General features: G+C 36.3%; 3 protein-coding genes across 20 annotated transcripts; 2 read left to right on the top strand and 1 right to left on the bottom strand.

Annotated features, from left to right (window-relative positions):
- The first annotated feature begins 1993 nt into the window (after positions 1-1993).
- LOC139187811 (uncharacterized) lies at positions 1994-4938 on the top strand. Its single transcript, XM_070804408.1, has 3 exons — positions 1994-2096; positions 4003-4133; positions 4393-4938. The coding sequence occupies exons 1-3, from the start codon at positions 1994-1996 to the stop codon at positions 4936-4938; spliced, it is 780 nt and encodes a 259-aa protein (XP_070660509.1).
- Positions 4939-6861: 1923 nt separating this feature from the next.
- On the bottom strand, positions 6862-14398 carry LOC103414405 (uncharacterized). 18 transcript variants are annotated; one of them, XR_011571045.1, is made up of 9 exons: positions 14074-14332; positions 12158-12217; positions 11887-11939; positions 11551-11684; positions 11133-11200; positions 8195-8276; positions 7995-8103; positions 7769-7873; positions 6862-7082 (listed from the first exon to the last, which is right to left on the bottom strand). XR_011571045.1 is itself a non-coding variant. In XM_070804738.1 (9 exons), the coding sequence occupies exons 1-5, from the start codon at positions 14248-14250 to the stop codon at positions 11138-11140; spliced, it is 426 nt and encodes a 141-aa protein (XP_070660839.1). In that variant the 5' UTR covers positions 14251-14398; the 3' UTR covers positions 6862-7082; positions 7769-7873; positions 7995-8103; positions 8195-8276; positions 11133-11137. The 18 variants fall into 18 exon arrangements, 16 of the variants coding, with proteins under 16 accessions (XP_070660839.1, XP_070660837.1, XP_070660835.1 ...); XM_070804738.1 differs by having other exon boundaries at positions 11133-11189; positions 11551-11620; positions 11905-11939; positions 12158-12249; positions 14074-14398; XM_070804736.1 differs by having other exon boundaries at positions 7995-8069; positions 11133-11189; positions 11551-11620; positions 12158-12249; positions 14074-14398.
- A 737-nt stretch (positions 14399-15135) lies between these two features.
- LOC103428897 (profilin-1-like) lies at positions 15136-18215 on the top strand. The gene is given in 3 exon segments (NM_001404979.1): positions 15136-15345; positions 15689-15826; positions 17407-18215. Coding segments are annotated over 3 exon segments (396 nt in total). The 5' UTR covers positions 15136-15222; the 3' UTR covers positions 17542-18215.
- The last annotated feature ends 265 nt before the right edge of the window (positions 18216-18480 follow it).

The following is an 18480-nucleotide window of genomic DNA, read 5'->3' on the forward strand; positions in this document are numbered from 1 at the left end:
TAAATGGATACCACATTGAAACGAAAAGTGCAGAAAATGTGAAGTATCTATGCATTACCTCCAATGATACCCAGAAACGTATATTGGAGAAGTTGCGTAGTTTGTCGAGTGGATTGTATTATACATACATAAAGACAGTTGAATCACATACTGTCATGAACCAGAAGTTCATTGATTTCAAAGTTTACATACTTTGGCATGACCGTCTGGGTCATCCAAGATCCACCATAATGCATAGGATCATTACCAACTCTAATGGACATCCATTATTGAGCAGAGACATTGCTATCTCAAATGATAACCCTTGCAAGGCTTGTTCTCAAGGGAAAGTTGTAATTAGACCATCACAACTAAAGATTGATGCTGAATCCCCATCATTTCTGCAAAGAATTCAAGGGGATATTTGTGGACCTATTCAATCATCTTATGGACCATTTCGATATTTTATGGTTTTGGTTGATGCATATACCAGATGGTCACATGTTTGTCTCTTATCTACTCGGAATGTAGCTTTTGTGAGACTTATTGCTCAGATAACTAAGTTACGAGCATAGTTCCCAAATTATCCCATTAAGTCAATCTGACTTGATAACGCTGATGAATTTACGTCTCAAACTTTGGATGATTACTACATAACATTGGGCATTGATGTTGAACACCTGTTCCTCATGTCCATACTTAAAATGGTTTGGCAGAAGCATTGATCAAGCGACTTTAGTTAATAGCTCGCACTCTGCTTATGAAAACCAAATTGCCAGTTTCTGCATGGGGACATGTCATCCTATATGCTGCATCATTGGTTTGATTGAGACCTATAGCCAACCATCAATACTCGTCAATACAACTCGTGTTTGGACATTAGCTAAACATTTCATATTTACGAGTTTTTGGTTGTGCTGTTTATGTGCCTATTGCACCCCCACAACACACTAAAATGGGACCTCAGCGTAGACTGGGAATTTATGTGGGTTTTGATTCACCATCTATCATTAGATATTTGGAACCCTTGACAGGTGATATGTTTACAGCTCGTTTTACTCATTGTCACTTTGATGAGACAATCTTCCCGTCATTAGGGGGAGAAAAGACCATTCCAGAAGAACGGAAAGAGCTAACATAGGTTGTTCCCACCTTGTCTCATTTTGATCCTCGAAGCATTCAATGTGAAAATGAAGTAAAAAGGATCGTTCATCTTCAAAGCATTGCCAATCAAATGCCAGATGCATTTAATAATGATATGAAAGTGACAAAATCACATATACCAGCTGCAAATGCACTTGCCAGAATTGATGTCTCTATTGGACAAAATAAAGTGGCAGCGAATGATTTATCTGGTGCACACCTAAAGCGTGGTAGACCACCATGTTCAAAAGATTCAGCCCCTCAAAAGAGAAAGATGAGGGCACAGCTGAATCCAAATGAAATCATTTAGGAAGAGAGAATGAATGACAAATCCAAAATTCATGATTCTGGACTTCTAGAAGAAGAAAATGTCCTTAATGAGACACATGTCCCTGAAGAGATAGCAGTACATAAGAGCAAAGAAATCTCCGTAAATTATGCATGTAATAATGAATTGTGGGATCAAAATGAAATAATCATTGACGATATGTTTGCATTCGCAGTAGCCACTGAAATCATATTAAGTGATGATCTTGAGCCCCGCTCTGTTGATGAATGTAAACAGAGACAAGATTGGCCTAAATGGAAAGATGCAATCCAGGCATAATTAAATTCCTTGGAAAGGCGAAGTGTTTTTGGACCAGTAGTCCAAACCCCGCTTGGTGTAAATCCTGTGGGTTACAAATGGGTATTCACAAGGAAACGAAATGAGAAAAACGAGATTGCAAGATATAAAGCAGGACTCGTTGCACAAGGTTTTTCACAAAGACCTAGAATTGATTATAAGGAGACATACTCTCCTATAATGGACGCAATTACGTTCCGTTACTTAATAAGTTTATTGGTTTCAAAAAAGCTTAACATGCGACTTATGGATGTCATCATTGCGTATCTATATGGAGAATTAGATACTGACATATATATGAAAGTCCCAGAAGGACTCAAGTCGCCTGAAACAGCTAACAAATCACAAGGTATGCTCTCGATCAAATTAAGGCGATCATTGTATGGGCTAAAACAATCTGGACGAATGTGGTATAATCGTCTCAGTGAGTATTTGATCAAAGAAGGGTATATCAACATTGTCATTTACCTTTGTGTGTTCATTAAGAAATCCAACTCTGGATTTGCTATAGTGGCAGTATATGTCGATGATATGAACCTAGTTGGAATTCCTGAAAAGTTACATAAAACTGCTGAATATCTGAAAAGCGAATTTGAAATGAAAGATCTTGGAAAAACGAAATTTTGTCTCGACCTGCAGATCGAGCATTGTGCTAGTGGAATTTTGGTCCACCAATAAGCTTACATTGAAAAAATCCTGAAGCGATTTGGTATGGACAAGGCTTATCCACTCAGCACGCCAATGGTTGTTCGTTATCTAGACATTAAGAAAGATCTATTCCGTCCAAAAGAAGATGATGAAATGGTCATTGGTCCAGAAGTACCATATATGAGTGCAGTATGTGCTTTGTTGTATTTAGCACAATGTACTAGACCAGATATGGCTTTTTCAGTCAACCTGTTAGCTAGGTATAGCTCTGCTCCAACAATCCGTCATTAGAAGGGTGTCAAAGATGTATTACGATACCTTCGTGGGACAACAGATATGGGTCTCTTTTACTAAAAAAACTCCACAAATGACTAGGTTCTTGTCGGATATGCAGATGCTGGTTTCCTTTCTGATCCGCATAAAGCCCGCTCACAAACTGGATATGTGTTCAAGAATGGAGATACAACAATCTCATGGCACTCAACAAAGCAAACATTAGTTGCTACATCTTCAAATCATTTAGAAATACTTGCTTTACATGAAGCAAGTCGTGAATGTTCTTGGTTAAGATCAATGATCCATCATATTTGGAATTTATGTTCAAAGACAGACACTCCAACTGTCATTCATGAAGATAATGCAGCCTGTGTTACCCAAATGAAGAAAGGATTCATCAAGGGCGATAAAACTAAACACATATCTCCAAAGTTTTTCAATGCACATGAGCTTCAGAGGGCTAAAGTTATTGAAGTCAGACAAATCCATTCTAATGAAAATCTTGCAGATTTGTTCACCAAATCTCTACCAAAATGCACGCTTCAGAAGTTAGTGCAAAGTATCGAATTACGTCGACTTACCAAACAGTTAAATTTGGAGAATGCGGAATCAGTGGGAGATACATATTATGGGGAGCATCCATGATACATGCTTGTTGTACTCTTTTTCCTTCGATTAGGATTTTTCCCACTGGTTTTTCCTATCAAGGTTTTAACGAGGCAACATAAGCATACTTAACACTATATCAACAATCCAGGTAAAGTTGTACTCTTTTTCCTTCGCTATGGTTTTTTCCCACTGGGTTTTCCCAAGCAAGGTTTTAACGAGGCAACTGATGTTGATATGTGGACATCCAAAGGGGAGTGTTGAAACCATTTGTAGTTGAAAACATTAGCTGATGAAACCATCGGCTATCTAATGAATGCCCACATAAGTTATTTGTCAATACCTACACAAATATGATGAAGACTTTGGAAACAAAATGTTGTAATTTCAAACTTTAAGAATTTGTCGTATGGATTCGCTCTATAAATAGAGCACTCCTACTACCATCGATGTATATACAGAGAGAACATACAGAACGAAAGAAATCTCTTCCTCCATCTTTTATTTGTCATTCACTTGAGCTATAGTTTTAGTGTGATATTTTACATCTGCTTCGTACCTATCTAAAAGGTTATCCCTCTAACTTTTACATATTTATAACACGTTATCAGCACGAGTCTCTAAATATAACTATTTCTCATTCCTCTTCGCCGAATGAAAATAAATTGATTGAATGAAAAATTTCAGAAAAATCAACAAGAAACAAACCTGTTTATTGGATTCAGGTTTAGATTCAAATTCAGAGCTAGCACCATCTTTGGCAATGGCACTAGGGACTAATCATTATTGTACTGCTTTGGAGATCTTGAAATCGATGGAGGTGGCTGCGCTTGAGCTGGGGTCAAAGGGACAGCGGGTTCTATCATTTTTGGGGTCCAGAAGAGGAGGTGGGGACGATTAACAGAAAAAATAACGAAGGTTTGACATTACAACACATTTTTAAGATGAGGTATGACATTATAATTTTTGATGAGGTATGCCTTATAATCAGTACAATATTGTTAGCCAAAATTCAACATGTCGTCAATCTTCAAAATTTCACTAACATTAAATTCAACATTCTTATTTGGTTACTGCGACTTGAAATTGTGCTTCGTACCAAGGGCTGGATGTAGGAATTTCATAAGTGGCATAAGCCAGGGACGAGGAAGGCAAGCCGAGAGCATCAGAAGTGGGGGAGACCTGCGAAGGGGTGGGTTAAGTGCAACTTCGATGGAGCTTGGAACAATAGAAGTAACCGGGGAGGTTTTGGGGTGGTGATTCGAAATCATTTAGGGGAGTGTCTTGTCGCTGCTATTGGGCCTATTGAGAAGGCAAACTCTGCATTGCATGTTGAATTCTTTGTAGCTCGTAAAGCTGCAATATTGGTGGGCACTATTTGTACGGTGGAGGGGAAGATTCAGTTCGATGGAGACTCTGTGTTGGTGTTGGCTGCCATGCAGGGGAGTGGGGACGACAACTCTACCTTAGGTCCTATAATCAGTGATCTGGGATGCCTTCTCATGGAGTGGTCGGATTCGGTGGTTAGTCATAGTCAACGGGAAGGGAACTCGGCAGCCTATCAACTTGCTCAGATGGAAATTAATAGTGCTAAGGAGGTAATGTGGTTTGAGGAGACTCTAGATTTGATTCAAGATATACTTCTAGGCGAGGGATTGTAATTCTTTACCATTGTTCATTTGAGGATAGTTCTCTTGTTGTGCAAGACACTATTTTCCTTCGACAGGGTTAAAATCCCCAGAAAGGTTTTTATCGAGGCCCATTATGCGCACTATCCTCAATTTGTATGAATTCTGATTTACTTAATGAATATCGTACCTTTGCTTCAAAAAAAAAAAAAAAACCATTTTTATTTCAACCAGTAAGAGGATACATCTAAAATAAAAACTCAAAACTACAGCCGAACCAATTTATTATACGATTCCATTCTATTTTCAACCATTTGATTATTCTTAAGAAACACTTAATTGTATTAATGGTTTCTGAACGTTACTCCTAGTTTAATTTTGGTCTCTAAACTCTCATATTAGTTTTTTAATCCTCGAACTCTACAGTGTGTTGTACCATTGATCATTTTCATTAATGCCATCATTTTTTTTTTGGTTAAATTTAGGAATATATTAGGAACTTTATCCCACATCACTAAAAATGAAAAAAAAAAATCTAATAAACCAGATTTTTTTTGTGTGTAAGAAAATTGAATACATAACCATTTTCTCCGTAGCTTAATATGTGATTTGTTAGTTATTTAAGTCCAACCACAATTCGATATCCTTTGAAATCGCATTGCCTAATATTTACAAGTTGCTAAAGTCCAACCATTTTCATTTTGTATCTTTATAGTTCAATTTTCATTTGCTTTAAGTTTTAGATATTAACTAGATAGTGATGTCCGTGTGTTGCTGGGGGATTATAAATTGGATGGATAATTATATTTCTAACATTGCAGTATATAAATTTTAATTAATAAGTGTGTGCAAAGAAGCAATTTGTCATGATATAGTGAATATTTGCTAAACTATGCCATGAGATCGTCTTACTGGGGATGAAAAGAAATTTATACAAACAATTAGAAATCATATAACTGTAAATGCCAAGTCCTGTGATCTAATGGTTAAAAATTATGTAAATTGTTTTATCTATCAAGAAATGAAAAGCATATGGAAAGTGAGTAGTTACTTGAGCGAAGAGTTTAGATAATGATTTTAAGAGCGGCAAAAGTTTTGTTGGATTGTGCTGGTTGCAAAACATGTCTTCTTTTTGCACACAGAAAAGTTTCAAATGTATGTTAAGATTATTAGGCTAATTCAGATTTATAACATTTGAGGCAAAAAATAAAAAATTGAAATAGATATTCACTTTTTAACACTTGAAAAACTGTAAGCCAGTGGCTCCAAGATGAAAAAAAAAACCCTACATAAACCCAAATCAACTAAGTTACAAAACAACTAAATATGCAAACAACATAATATTCTGTGTAGTGATCTAGTTTTTTTATTTTGTAATTAAATTTGTTTGTACCATACTTGACCAATCCCGAAACTATTGAGCACCGGTCAACGTTATACCGTCAAGGACCCATAAGAGTTTTCCTCCAACCAAGAGGCCAATCACAGCGCGACATATGTCGACATCAGAAGCCAATCATAGCGCGATACGTGTCAACGTCAGAAGTCAATCACAAGACGACACGTGTCAATGTCAGAACAAAGCTAGAAACACTCTTTTATAAAAAGAGATCATTCTCCCACAATTTTTGCTAATATCATTTGTACTAAATCATTCACTAGTACTCACTAAAGGAGAGCTTGAACCTATGTACTTGTGTAAACCCTTCACAATTAATGAGAACTCCTCTACCCCGTGGACGTAGCCAATCTGGGTGAACCACGTACATCTTGTGTTTGCATCCCTATCTCTATCCATTTACATACTTATCCACACTAGTGACCGGAGCAATCTAGCGAAGATCACAAACTTAACACTTTCGTGGTACCAAAGTCCTCACTGATTTTGTGCATCAACAAAATTTAATCTCAAATTTTTGCCCAACAATGGAACCATCAGAGATTGTGCAACAAGAGTTTAGCAAACACCATAAGAGAATGGGGATAAATTGAATAGTAATACATACACATCTATCTATATAGTACAACTAAAAGAAACTAAACATGTAACATAATTTCTTACATGTTAGTAGAGAAATTAAACCCTAATATGTTAGTAGAGAACAATTTCTTACATGTTTCAATATATCCAGAAAAATGGTTCTTTTTCCTTAATGACATGGACACCTGCAACACCCCTATAGAAATAAAAAAAAAAAAAACTTGAAAAATTAAAGGGAAATGATTAGACCCAATACTCTCTAATGAATTGGCAAATTGAATTGGGGTTTAGATAAATTGGCAAGAATAAAAATAGTGCATTCAAATACATGAACATAAGATATTAGAACAACAACAAAATCATGAGAATTCAACTTTCTAATAAACTCTGGATCCCAAAACAAAATGAATTATCCCTTCTCTATTTCCTTAGCTAGCCACCACTCTCAAAATTCCTCAATCCCTTATATCTCACAATGATAAACACATGCATGTCCATTTCAGCTCTTAAACTCGAAAGAAATGTTAGGGTTTCTTATTTTCTTACACAAATCCACCAATTTGAATCAAATCTCTGTAACATAGATGTGCAACTATCAATGGTTCTTCTTCCGCATCTTTTTCAGAAGAATAGAACCAACTGTACAAAGGCTAAAATTGTTTCTCAGTACCATTTGGCATCTACATCCAAAATATTGAAGAAATGAACTTAATGATTATGCAATGCAAGTGTGATATGGTTGATTGGTGCTTGATGTGAAGGACATTCAACCACGTTTTAAGATGCAATTTGGACCAAGAAATGAGAATGACGAATATGTGCTATGATGAGCGAGATTATATAATTGCTAAAATTTTGGATTGAAGAAAATATAGTACTTACATAGAGAAAAAGGTTCACCTTGAACACTCCATGTCCAGTGAATGAGAAACTCACTATGAAAGTTGCAAAGAAAAGATTAAATGGCATGAACTCAACGCATTTTGTCTTGATCACCAAATTTTGAAGAAAAAAAGGGCATGAGTGAGAACAAATTCAACCATCTAAGAACAATCTGAATGAGGATCATTCGACACAAAGTTATGATGACAATCAATGGCAAACATACATGAAAATTAGTGAAGCAATACTCAAGTATCCAACGAATAATTGCCTCCCATTGTAGGTAGTCCAAGAACTTAAGCTGACAAAGACAATGGACACCAATAGAACAAAAACTGCAATTAATTAACAGTGTCAATATCCTCATCTACAATAAACATTTTAAAGAACAACAAATAGTTAGTAATGTAGAGTTGTAAAAGGTACCTTAATAAGAAGAGATGCATGTAGAGCTCTTTCAGCATAAGAAATGAAAATGCTCAAGTAGGCTTACTAGAAGGCAGTCGAACTGAATTAGAACATTCAACAAAATTATTTTGTTAACTTGTCCATGATAAATCTGTTAAATGTTCACCTAGAATAGAACATCAATGATTCAATAATCAGTAGGGAAGTGCAAAATATTGAATATTAATTCAGTCCAGGAACTAAAAATTTCATAAATGGTTCTTAAATATTGAACCCTAAAAGTTAAAACATCAAAGATAACATATTTGAACAATGAAAGATCAAATTCACCTTCGGCGAGAATCGAACTTAAGACCTCTTACTTGCAACTGAAGAGGAATACCACTAAATCGTAGTACTAAATATTTGTAATTTTTAAAACATGAGATATGAAATTGTGATTCGACTCATAATTAAAGTAATTTTGTATAATTACCATAAAACAGTGATTTCAATTGTTAAAGATTTGAAAATTGTAAATGACTCAATCTCTTTTTGAAAATTACATAAAGTCTTGACAAGTTAAATCACGTGGGTCTCACATGACCATGGATGTATGCAGGAATTTTCAAGCACTTATAATCATATACTTTAGGGCCGGGCATTGTTCAGGTTGGATTGATTTCACAAAAAAAATTGCGACCAAACCAATGACATTATAATAGTTTTTCTTTCTTTTGCCTTTTTTTACAATATTGTTAGCCAAAATTCAACATGTCGTCAATCTTCAAAATTTCACTAACATTAAATTCAACATTCTTATCTAGTTACCGCCGCTTGAAATTATGCTTTGTACCGAGGGCTGGATGTAGGAATTTCATAAGTGGCACAAGCCAGTGGTGAGGAAGGCAAGCCGAGAGCATCAGAAGTGGGGGAGACCTGCGGAGGGATGGGTTAAGTGCAACTTCGATGGAGCTTGGAACAATAGAAGTAACCGGGGAGGTTTTGGGGTGGTGATTTGAAATCATTTGAGGGAGTGTCTTGTCGCTGCTGTTGGGCCCATTGAGAGGGTAAACTCTGCATTGCATGCTGAATTCTTTGTAGCTCGTAGAGCTGCAATATTGGTGGGCACTATTTGTACAGTGGAGGGGAAGATTCAGTTCGATGGAGACTCTGCGTTCGTGTTGGCTTCCACGCAGGGGAGTGGGGACGACAACTCTGCCTTAGGTCCTACAATCAATGATTTGGGATGCCTTCTCATGGAGTGGTCGATTCAGTGGTTAGTCATATTCAACGAGAAGGGAACTCAGCAGCCTATCAGCTTGCTCGGTTGGGAATTAATAGTGCTCATGAGGTAATGTGGTTTGAGGAGCCTCTAGATTTGATCTAAGATATACTTCTAGAGGAGGGGTTGTAATTCTTTTCCATTGTTCATTTGAGGGTAGTTCTCTTGTTGTGCAAGACACTTTTTTCCTTCGACTGGATTAAAATCTCCAGAAAGGGTTTATCAAGGCCCATTATGCGCACTATCCTCAATTTGTACGAATTCTAATTTACTTAATGAATATCGTACCTTCGCTTAAAAAAAAAAAAACCATTTTTATTTCAACCAGTAAGAGGATACATCTAAAATAAAAACTCAAAACTACAGCCGAACCAATTTATTTTACGATTCCATTCGATTTTCAACCATTTGATTATTCTTAAGAAACACTTAATTGTACCAATGGTTTCTGAACATTACTCCTAGTTTAATTTTGGTCTCTAAACTCTCATATTAGTTTTTTAGTCTTCGAACTCTACAATGTGTTGTACCATTGACCATTTTCATTAACGCCATCATTTTTTTTTTGTTAAATTTAGGAGTATATTAGGAACTTTATCCCACGTCACTAAAAATGACAACAAAAAAAATCTAATAAACCAGAATTTTTTTTTTGTGTGTAAGAAAATGGAATACATAACCATTTTCTCTGTAGCTTAATATGTGATTTGTTAGTTATTTAAGTCCAACCACAGTTCGATCTCCTTTGAAATCGCATTCCCTAATATTTACAAGTTGCTGAAGTCCAACCATTTTCATTTTGTGTTTTTATAGTTCAATTTTCATTTGTTTTAAGTTTTAGATATTAACTAGATAGTGATGTCCGCGTGTTGCTGGGGGATTATAAATTGGATGGATAATTATATTTCTAACATTGCAGTATATAAATTTTAATTAATAAGTGTGTGCAAAGAAGCAATTTGTCATGATATAGTGAATATTTGCTAAACTATGCCATGAGATCATCTTACTGGGGATGAAAAGAAATTTATACAAACAATTAGAAATCATATAACTGTAAATGTCAAGTCCTGTGATCTAATGGTTAAAAATTATGTAAATTGTTTTATCTATCAAGAAATGAAAAGCATATGGAAAGTGAGTAGTTACTTGAGGTGGGAGTTTAGATAATGATTTTAAGAGCGGCAAAAGTTTTGTTGGATTGTGCTGGTTGCAAAACATGTCTTCTTTTTGTACACATAGAAGTTTCAAATGTATGCTAAGATTATTAGGCAAATTCATATTTATAACATTTGAGGCAGAAAATAAGAAATTGAAATAGATATTCACTTTTTAACACTCAAAAACCTGCAAGCCAGTGGCTCCAAGATGAAAAAAAAAAACTACATAAACCCAAATCAACTAAGTTACAAAACAACTAAATATGCAAACAACATAACAGTCTGTGTAGTGATCTAGTTTTTTTATTTTGTAATTAAATTTAATCTCAAATTTTTGCCCAACAATGGAACCATCAGAGATTGTGCAACAATAGTTTAGTAAACACCATACGAGAATGGGGATAAATTGAATACTAATACATACACATTTATCTATATAGTACAACTAAAAGAAACTAAACATGTAACATAATTTCTTACATGTTAGTAGAGAAATTAAACCCTAATATGTTAGTAGAGAACAATTTCTTACATGTTTCAATATATCCAGAAAAATGGTTCTTTTTCCTTATGAATATGACATGGACACCTGCAACACCCCTATAGAAATGAAAAAAAACAACTTGAAAAATTAAAGGGAAATGATTAGACCCAATACTCTTTGATGAATTCCAGCAAATTGAATTGGGGTTCAGATAAATTAGCAAGAATAAAAATAGTGCATTCAAATACATGAACAAAAGATATTAGAACAACAAAAAAATCATGAGAATTCAACTTTGCAATAAATTCTGGATCTCAAAACTAAATGAATTATCCCTTCTCTATTTCCTTAGCTAGCCACCACTCTCAAAATTCCTCAACCCCTTATATCTCATAATGATAAACACATGCATGTCCATTTCAACTCTTAAAACCGAAAGAAATGTTAGGGTTTCTTAGTTTCTTACCCAAATCCACCAATTTGAATCAAATCTCTGCAACATAGATGTGCAACTATCAATGGTTCTTCTTCCGCGTCTTCTTCAAAAAAATAGAACCAACTGTATAAAGACTAAAATTGTTCCTCAATACCATTTGGCATCTACATCCAAAATATTGAAGAAATGAACTTAATGATTATGCAATGCAAGTGTGATATGGTTGATTGGTGCTTGATGTGAAGGACATTCAACCACATTTTAAGATGCAATTTGGACCAAGAAATGAGAATGACGAATAGATGCTATGATGAGTGAGATTATACAACTGCTGAAATTTTGGATTGAAGGAAATATAGTACTTACATAGAGAAAAAGGTTCACCTTGAACACTCCATATCCAGTGCATGAGAAACTCACTAAGAAAGTTGCAAAGAAAAGATTAAATGGCATGAACTCAACGGATTTTGTTTTGATCACCAAATTTTGAAGAAAAAAAGGGCATGAGTGAGAACAAATTCAACCATCTAAGAACAATTTGAATGAGGATCATTCGACACAAAGTTATGATGACAATCAATGGCAAACATACATGAAAATTAGTGAAGCAGTACTCAAGTATCCAACAAATAATTACCTCCCATTGTAGTCCAAGAACTTAAGCTGACAAAGACAATGGACACCAATAGAACAAAAACTGCAATTAATTAACAATGTCAACATCCTCATCTACAATAAACATTTTAAAAAAGAACAAATAGTCAGTAATGCAGAGTTGTAAAAGGTACCTTAATAAGAAGAGATGTAGGTAGATTACCTTAAGAGCTCTTTCAACGTAAGAAATGAAAATGCTCAAGTAGGCTAACTAGAAAGCAGTCGAACTAAATTAGAACATTCAACAAAATTATTTTGTTAACTTGTCCATGATAAATGTCACATCCCGGCCCGGGGTGAACCACTTCCCGGGCCCGCTCCACCACCGTAGCACAATATTGTCCGCTTTGGGCTTACCATTCACTCACAGTTTTGTTTTTGGGAACTCACGAGCAACTTCCCAGTGGGTCACCTATCCTGGGAGTGCTCTGGCCTCCTTCTCGCTTAACTTCGGAGTTCCTACGGGACCCGAAGCCAGTGAGCTCCCAAAAGGCCTCGTGCTAGGTAGGGATGAGAATATACATTTAAGGATCACTCCCATGGGCGATGTGGGATGTTACAATCCACCCCCCTTAGGGGCCCGACGTCCTTGTCGGCACACTTCCGGCCAGGGATTGGCTCTGATACCATTTGTCACATCCCGGCCCGGGGTGGACCACTTCACGGGCCCGCTCCACCACCGTAGCACGATATTGTCCGCTTTGGGCTTACCATTCCCTCACGGTTTTGTTTTTGGGAACTCATGAGCAACTTCCCAGTGGGTCACCCATCCTGGGAGTGACCTGGCCTCCTTCTCGCTTAACTTCGGAGTTCTTTCGGAACCCGAAGCCAGTGAGCTTCCAAAAGGCCTCGTGCTAGGTAAGGATGAGAATATACATTTAAGGATCACTCCCCTGGGCGATGTGGGATGTTACAGAAAATTTCATAAAAATTTGAGAAGGAAACACAAATTTACTGATAAAATTCAAGAATTTTAGTCAAATCCAAAACACAAAAATCCAAATTTCATAAGAAAATCAACAAAAAAAAATTAAAATTACTAGTAAAAATCAATAATTTTTTTTTTTTTTTTTTGTAAATATATCTTATGAGAATTGCAGCATTGCTTTGTGAGATATAAAGGAGGCAACTTTGGAATCGAAAGTATCAACATTGGCCGCGACGAACTCGTCCTCGGAACTTCAGAAACCCAAATAAAAAAAATCAAATTTTCAATCTATAGACGTAAAATTATAGCAGAAATCGATTATATGTATGTACATAATTGTATCAATAGATATACTTGTGAAAGAAACAGAGCAGATGACCGACTGAGAGGAGAGAGGTTTATTTGAAGCTGCTATGAAAAAAAATCGTCAATGGGGTCAAACTACCTCTCTAAAAATGAAACAGTCCCTACAAAATTCAAGGCTCGAAAATAAAATAAAATAAAATATAAATTCAAAAGAAATCTGAGAAAAAATCATGCCGTCAAACAAATTTGAGAAAAAAAAAGAAATAAATTCAAGTTAAAAATTACTTGCCCACAAACCCAAACCACATCCCTAAACATTACACACCGTAAAACTCTAGAAATCACCAGAATTGAAAACCAGCGCCACTGGATATTGTGTTATAGATATCCTCTGCAATTCAAAGTGCATAAACTATAACTAACTAGTCATCAGATAAAACTGATCGAAATATGATTTTGAAGGAGATAATAGGCATATCTTGGAGAACAAAGAGCTCCTAATTGGCAAACTAAATTATTTTATTATGATATTTTTGGCCGGTTAAATGCTAACATGTATATAGTAGAATTAGTTACTTCATGATTCTAGACCATATATATTGAACGTAAGAAAGAGAGAAATAGAGAATCGCAAATAAAATTCTAGAGAGGGCGAGCGGAATCACCGTGAATTCAAAGCTGCTTGAAGAATTTTCTTCAAATCGAGACAGGATTTGCGTCAGGTCGTCATCGTCGACAAAGAGCGTATGAAATCTTCTTCGATATTGAGACCTTATGAATCTTAGCGTCGGGTATGTCGTTGACAGAGTGCTTCTCGATCTCGAACTGGAGTTGGTGACCATCGGGGAGTTTGATGTTCTATTTGGCCAAGAATTTGGTGCTTCGGAGAGAGAGTTGCGCAGGAAAGTTAAGTTGACGAAGGGTAGCTATATTGGAGTTGACGAAGGGTAGCTATATTGGAGTTGACGAAGGGTAGCTAAATCAGAGTTGACGAAGGGTAGCTAAATCAGAGTTGAACGATAACGGCAAATGGAGAACGAAGGGTTTCTAGTGATCATGCTTTCTGGAAGCGAACAGTGCTTTGTCGTAGCAGAAGGTGCAGCGATGGGGACAAAATCGTCTTTTTCATATGTAGAAGTGGTAAAAAATGGCTGATAACAAAGGAATTGGAGGGTACTTTAGTCTGTTTACTTTTAATGAACAGTGTTTTTGTGTTGGGTTTTAGTATAGTTATAAATTATAAATTTTCATTTGTGAGCTTCTTCTATTGTTTTTTGAAGATATAAGTTGAAGTTCCTATTATACCTCTAGATTTAACGGAAAAAAAAAGACAGCGTTAGAGAAAAAGACCAATGATGCAGTGCAACATATTGTTAAATTTGAGGGCTAAAAAAACTAATTTGAGAGTCTAGAAACTAAAATTAAACTAAAAGTAAAGTTTATAACTATTGTTATAATTAAGCTCCTAAAAAAAAATAATAAACCGGTCACCGTGATTCGGTTCGGCCGGTTTGGTCCATACCAAATTGATGGACGGCCCCACTCTACGCAGTAGCAGGACGTTTAAGGCACTCAACCGATCACGTTCATATCCAACGCCTGTAAAGAGATCACCCACCCAACACCAATGTGGTTATCTTTACACCAAGATTTAGTGGGCCCACCCCACCAAGTTCCCCCTCCTTTTCTCTTTCAAGTTTCAGGCCAACTCCTTGTGTGTTGTATAAGGAGTCGGAGCGCAAAAGAAAATTCGCAAAATTTTACAAAATCAAAGTTAATTCGAGGAATTTCGACGATCACGATTGAATCAGAAAATGTCGTGGCAGGCGTACGTCGACGATCACTTGATGTGCGACATCGACGGCCACCATCTGACAGCCGCGGCCATCCTCGGCCACGACGGTAGTGTGTGGGCCCATAGCTCCACCTTCCCTAAGGTTCTCTCACATTCTACAACTTTCTCTTTTTCCGATTACTCTTCATTGTCATTTTATTATTTGATCTGTGCTCTGTTTGTTTCCTCGGAAAACTTCAATTTTCTCGGAAAATGAAGTAATTGGATTGCAGATGCGGGACTTGTGAACCTAATGGATACTGATTTCAACATTTCAATTCAGATTCTGATAGGAATGGATTTTTTTTTTCTTAGTGATGATCGATATGGTTTGTGAATTGTGATTGATATTTTCTGTTTGGTTGCTGAGAAAATGTTCTCCGTTGTGGTAGTTAGTGAGTGATGGAGACTAATATTGGTTTGCTTATTTTATTATTTATGTGCAGTTTAAGCCGGAAGAGATTACGGCGATAATGAAAGATTTTGATGAGCCAGGGTCTCTTGCCCCAACTGGATTACACCTTGGTGGGACAAAGTACATGGTTATTCAGGGCGAGGGCGGAGCTGTGATTCGTGGCAAGAAGGTTTGTTTATTTTGTTCCTCTCCTTCATCATACACTAATTGGTCATTGATGTCATTGCTTTGAATTCTTTTTGGTGTAATTCGGGTTAGGTGTGTGTATTTCGAATGAAAACAATGTTTTCGAGAAAATTCCCTTTCGAAAGTGTGTTTCTTGATTAGGGTTTCAGTCCATGACTAACACAATGTCCGCAAAAGGTTTCAGGTCTTTGTTTCCTAATAGTAATAATGATTATGAACAAATAAACAATTTTGGGCAGAAATGAAATGACTAAGAAAATGCTCGTGTGTGTATTATCCAATATAACTTCTAAAAAACATGACATCCTTGATCAATCAAAGGCCTCAGAAGATAGCAGTTGTGCATGAGACAAGACTCTCGATTCGTCATGAGAGTATATTGTTAGGTTTCTAATGGAACATTTAGTAAATTATTCGCTATATAAGTAGAAGAATTTTGCATGAAAAACCCTACATTTTCAAGAAATCGCGTCTTTAGATTAGGCTTGCATTTCTCAAATGACAAGTGAAAAACAAATGGGGTCATTTTATGTTCATGTAATGGATCTGGCTGTAAAGTGTAAAGGAATTAATTCACTCATGAACAGCTTACTGTTTTTTTGCTCGATCCCATGGCTTCTTAATCGTCACCATGTGAGCTTTTAGGCAGAGCTTCATGGGTCTCAATTTGTGTATTTTAGATTATACAATTACATATCAAAATCATGTTATAGATACTCAATGATATGTTTATATTATAATTGTTCCCCAATTGAGCGTAATTCTCAGGCTGGTTTGAGTTTGGATCTAGACTCCTGGAAATGTAGTGGCTGAGCTTGAGTTTGCTAGCAGGCAAGACTCAATTTAAGTTCTAATAATAGCCATTTGTAATTGAAGATGTGGACGGTTTATTTGATAGTTTATGAAAGAAAGGTTCTTTTCAGGTCATTATTTGAGAATATAGGATTATTAGCCTAAATTGCTCATAAAGGTTTGCAATGAAAACTGTAAAGCAGTATACGTGCACCCATGTCATAAGTAGTGGTCCTCATGGTTGTTTCAGCTTTTTGACTTATAAAATTGTTCACCATCGATTCCATCTGTTGAAGTTTCTTCATATTGCAGTCAACATTCTGCCTTCTCATCTGTTGATTATTATAGGGCTTTAGATAATGGTATGTCCTTAAAAGAATAATAATAGAGCTTCAAGAGTCCCACAGGTGGACCGCTTAAATATTCCTTTTCTGTGCATCCAGATTTCCTTTTGGGTTCTTTGTTTTAAATTTTAATTAGTCCCTCTCGATAATAGTCTCACATAGCTAAAGTACACAAACACATGGTTGTCTAATTGCATATGATTTATCTGCTGTAAAGTTTACTACCAAACTCTTCCCAACAAGAGGATGCCCCTCATGATTATGAGGTCCCTAACTTTGCGGAAGGAGCTACGTACACTTGCAACCACCGAAGCTAATTTACACCGAATTGCCTTTTTCATGTGCCTTTATGATGTATTTCTTGCTGTCTATGCAAAGTTTTTCTGGTCTATATGTTATGACATGCTGGATTTGATTTCCTCTGCAGGGCTCTGGTGGCGTAACTGTGAAGAAAACCGGCCAAGCTCTGGTTTTCGGTATATATGAGGAGCCTTTGACTCCAGGACAATGTAATATGATTGTGGAGAGGTTGGGAGACTACCTGATTGATCAAGGCCTATAACTCATATCACCGTCATGATTTTCATACACTGAAGTTGTCTTTTTCGGCTTGCATATACTTGCTGGTTATATGGTTTGAATTGCCACTGTTGGTGGTGTTACTGAAAATAACCGTGCGCAGACGGATGCATTGCCTTTTGGTGTTCAAGGATTTGTTCATTTCTCCGTTTTTTTGTGTGTTTCTGAATGTGTGTATTTATTCGCTCAGCTCTTTGTTTGCTCCTAATCCTAAGTTCCGAGTATACTTGGATTTCACCTTAATACGATGTGGTAAAAATTATTTGTTCAATTCCGAAGAAGAACTGTTGTTGTATAATATATCGATGGCTGAAAAGGAGCCTTCCACGGGTGACGTTGCACAAAAAGGAGCCTTCCACGGCTGGAGAACAACTTGTCAATGCCGAACCCATCTCTTCTTGGCAGGCCCTGTGCTCCAAGTGCTCGAAAAAAGACCGCAATGTTTGGAGCTCGACAAAAGGCCGCAATGAATTTATACGGTAGTTGATCCATATGTTTGTATGTCATGCATTGCCGAGTCTAATAGCGTAAGTTTGTAACTAAACACGGCTTTAAAGTGATTGGTTGTATGAGCGGTTGAGTTTGGTCCTGAACTCACAAGGCACACCTTATCCACCATGGGCAGGTAGCAAATAATGAATGAGAGAAAAAAAAAAAGAAAAGATTGAAGCTAGTTTATGGTAAAACTACTACTTTCATTATGATTCGGATTGGTCGTAAATAACAATCAGTATATCTTATCCAATTAAGATTTTGATGGATTTTAAAAGATTTTAGAAATATAGGTGTATTGAAATATGATTTTAAATGAATCTGCCAAACTCTAGTGGTATTCAATATTGATTTCAAAAAGCATGTCAAAATCTAGTGGTATTCAATCTCGAGTTTTTAAAAATGTTTCAAAATCTGGTTGTATTCAAAA

Source organism: Malus domestica, chromosome 09 (genome assembly GCF_042453785.1).
Source record: "Malus domestica chromosome 09, GDT2T_hap1".
Classification (NCBI taxonomy): Eukaryota; Viridiplantae; Streptophyta; class Magnoliopsida; order Rosales; family Rosaceae; genus Malus; species Malus domestica.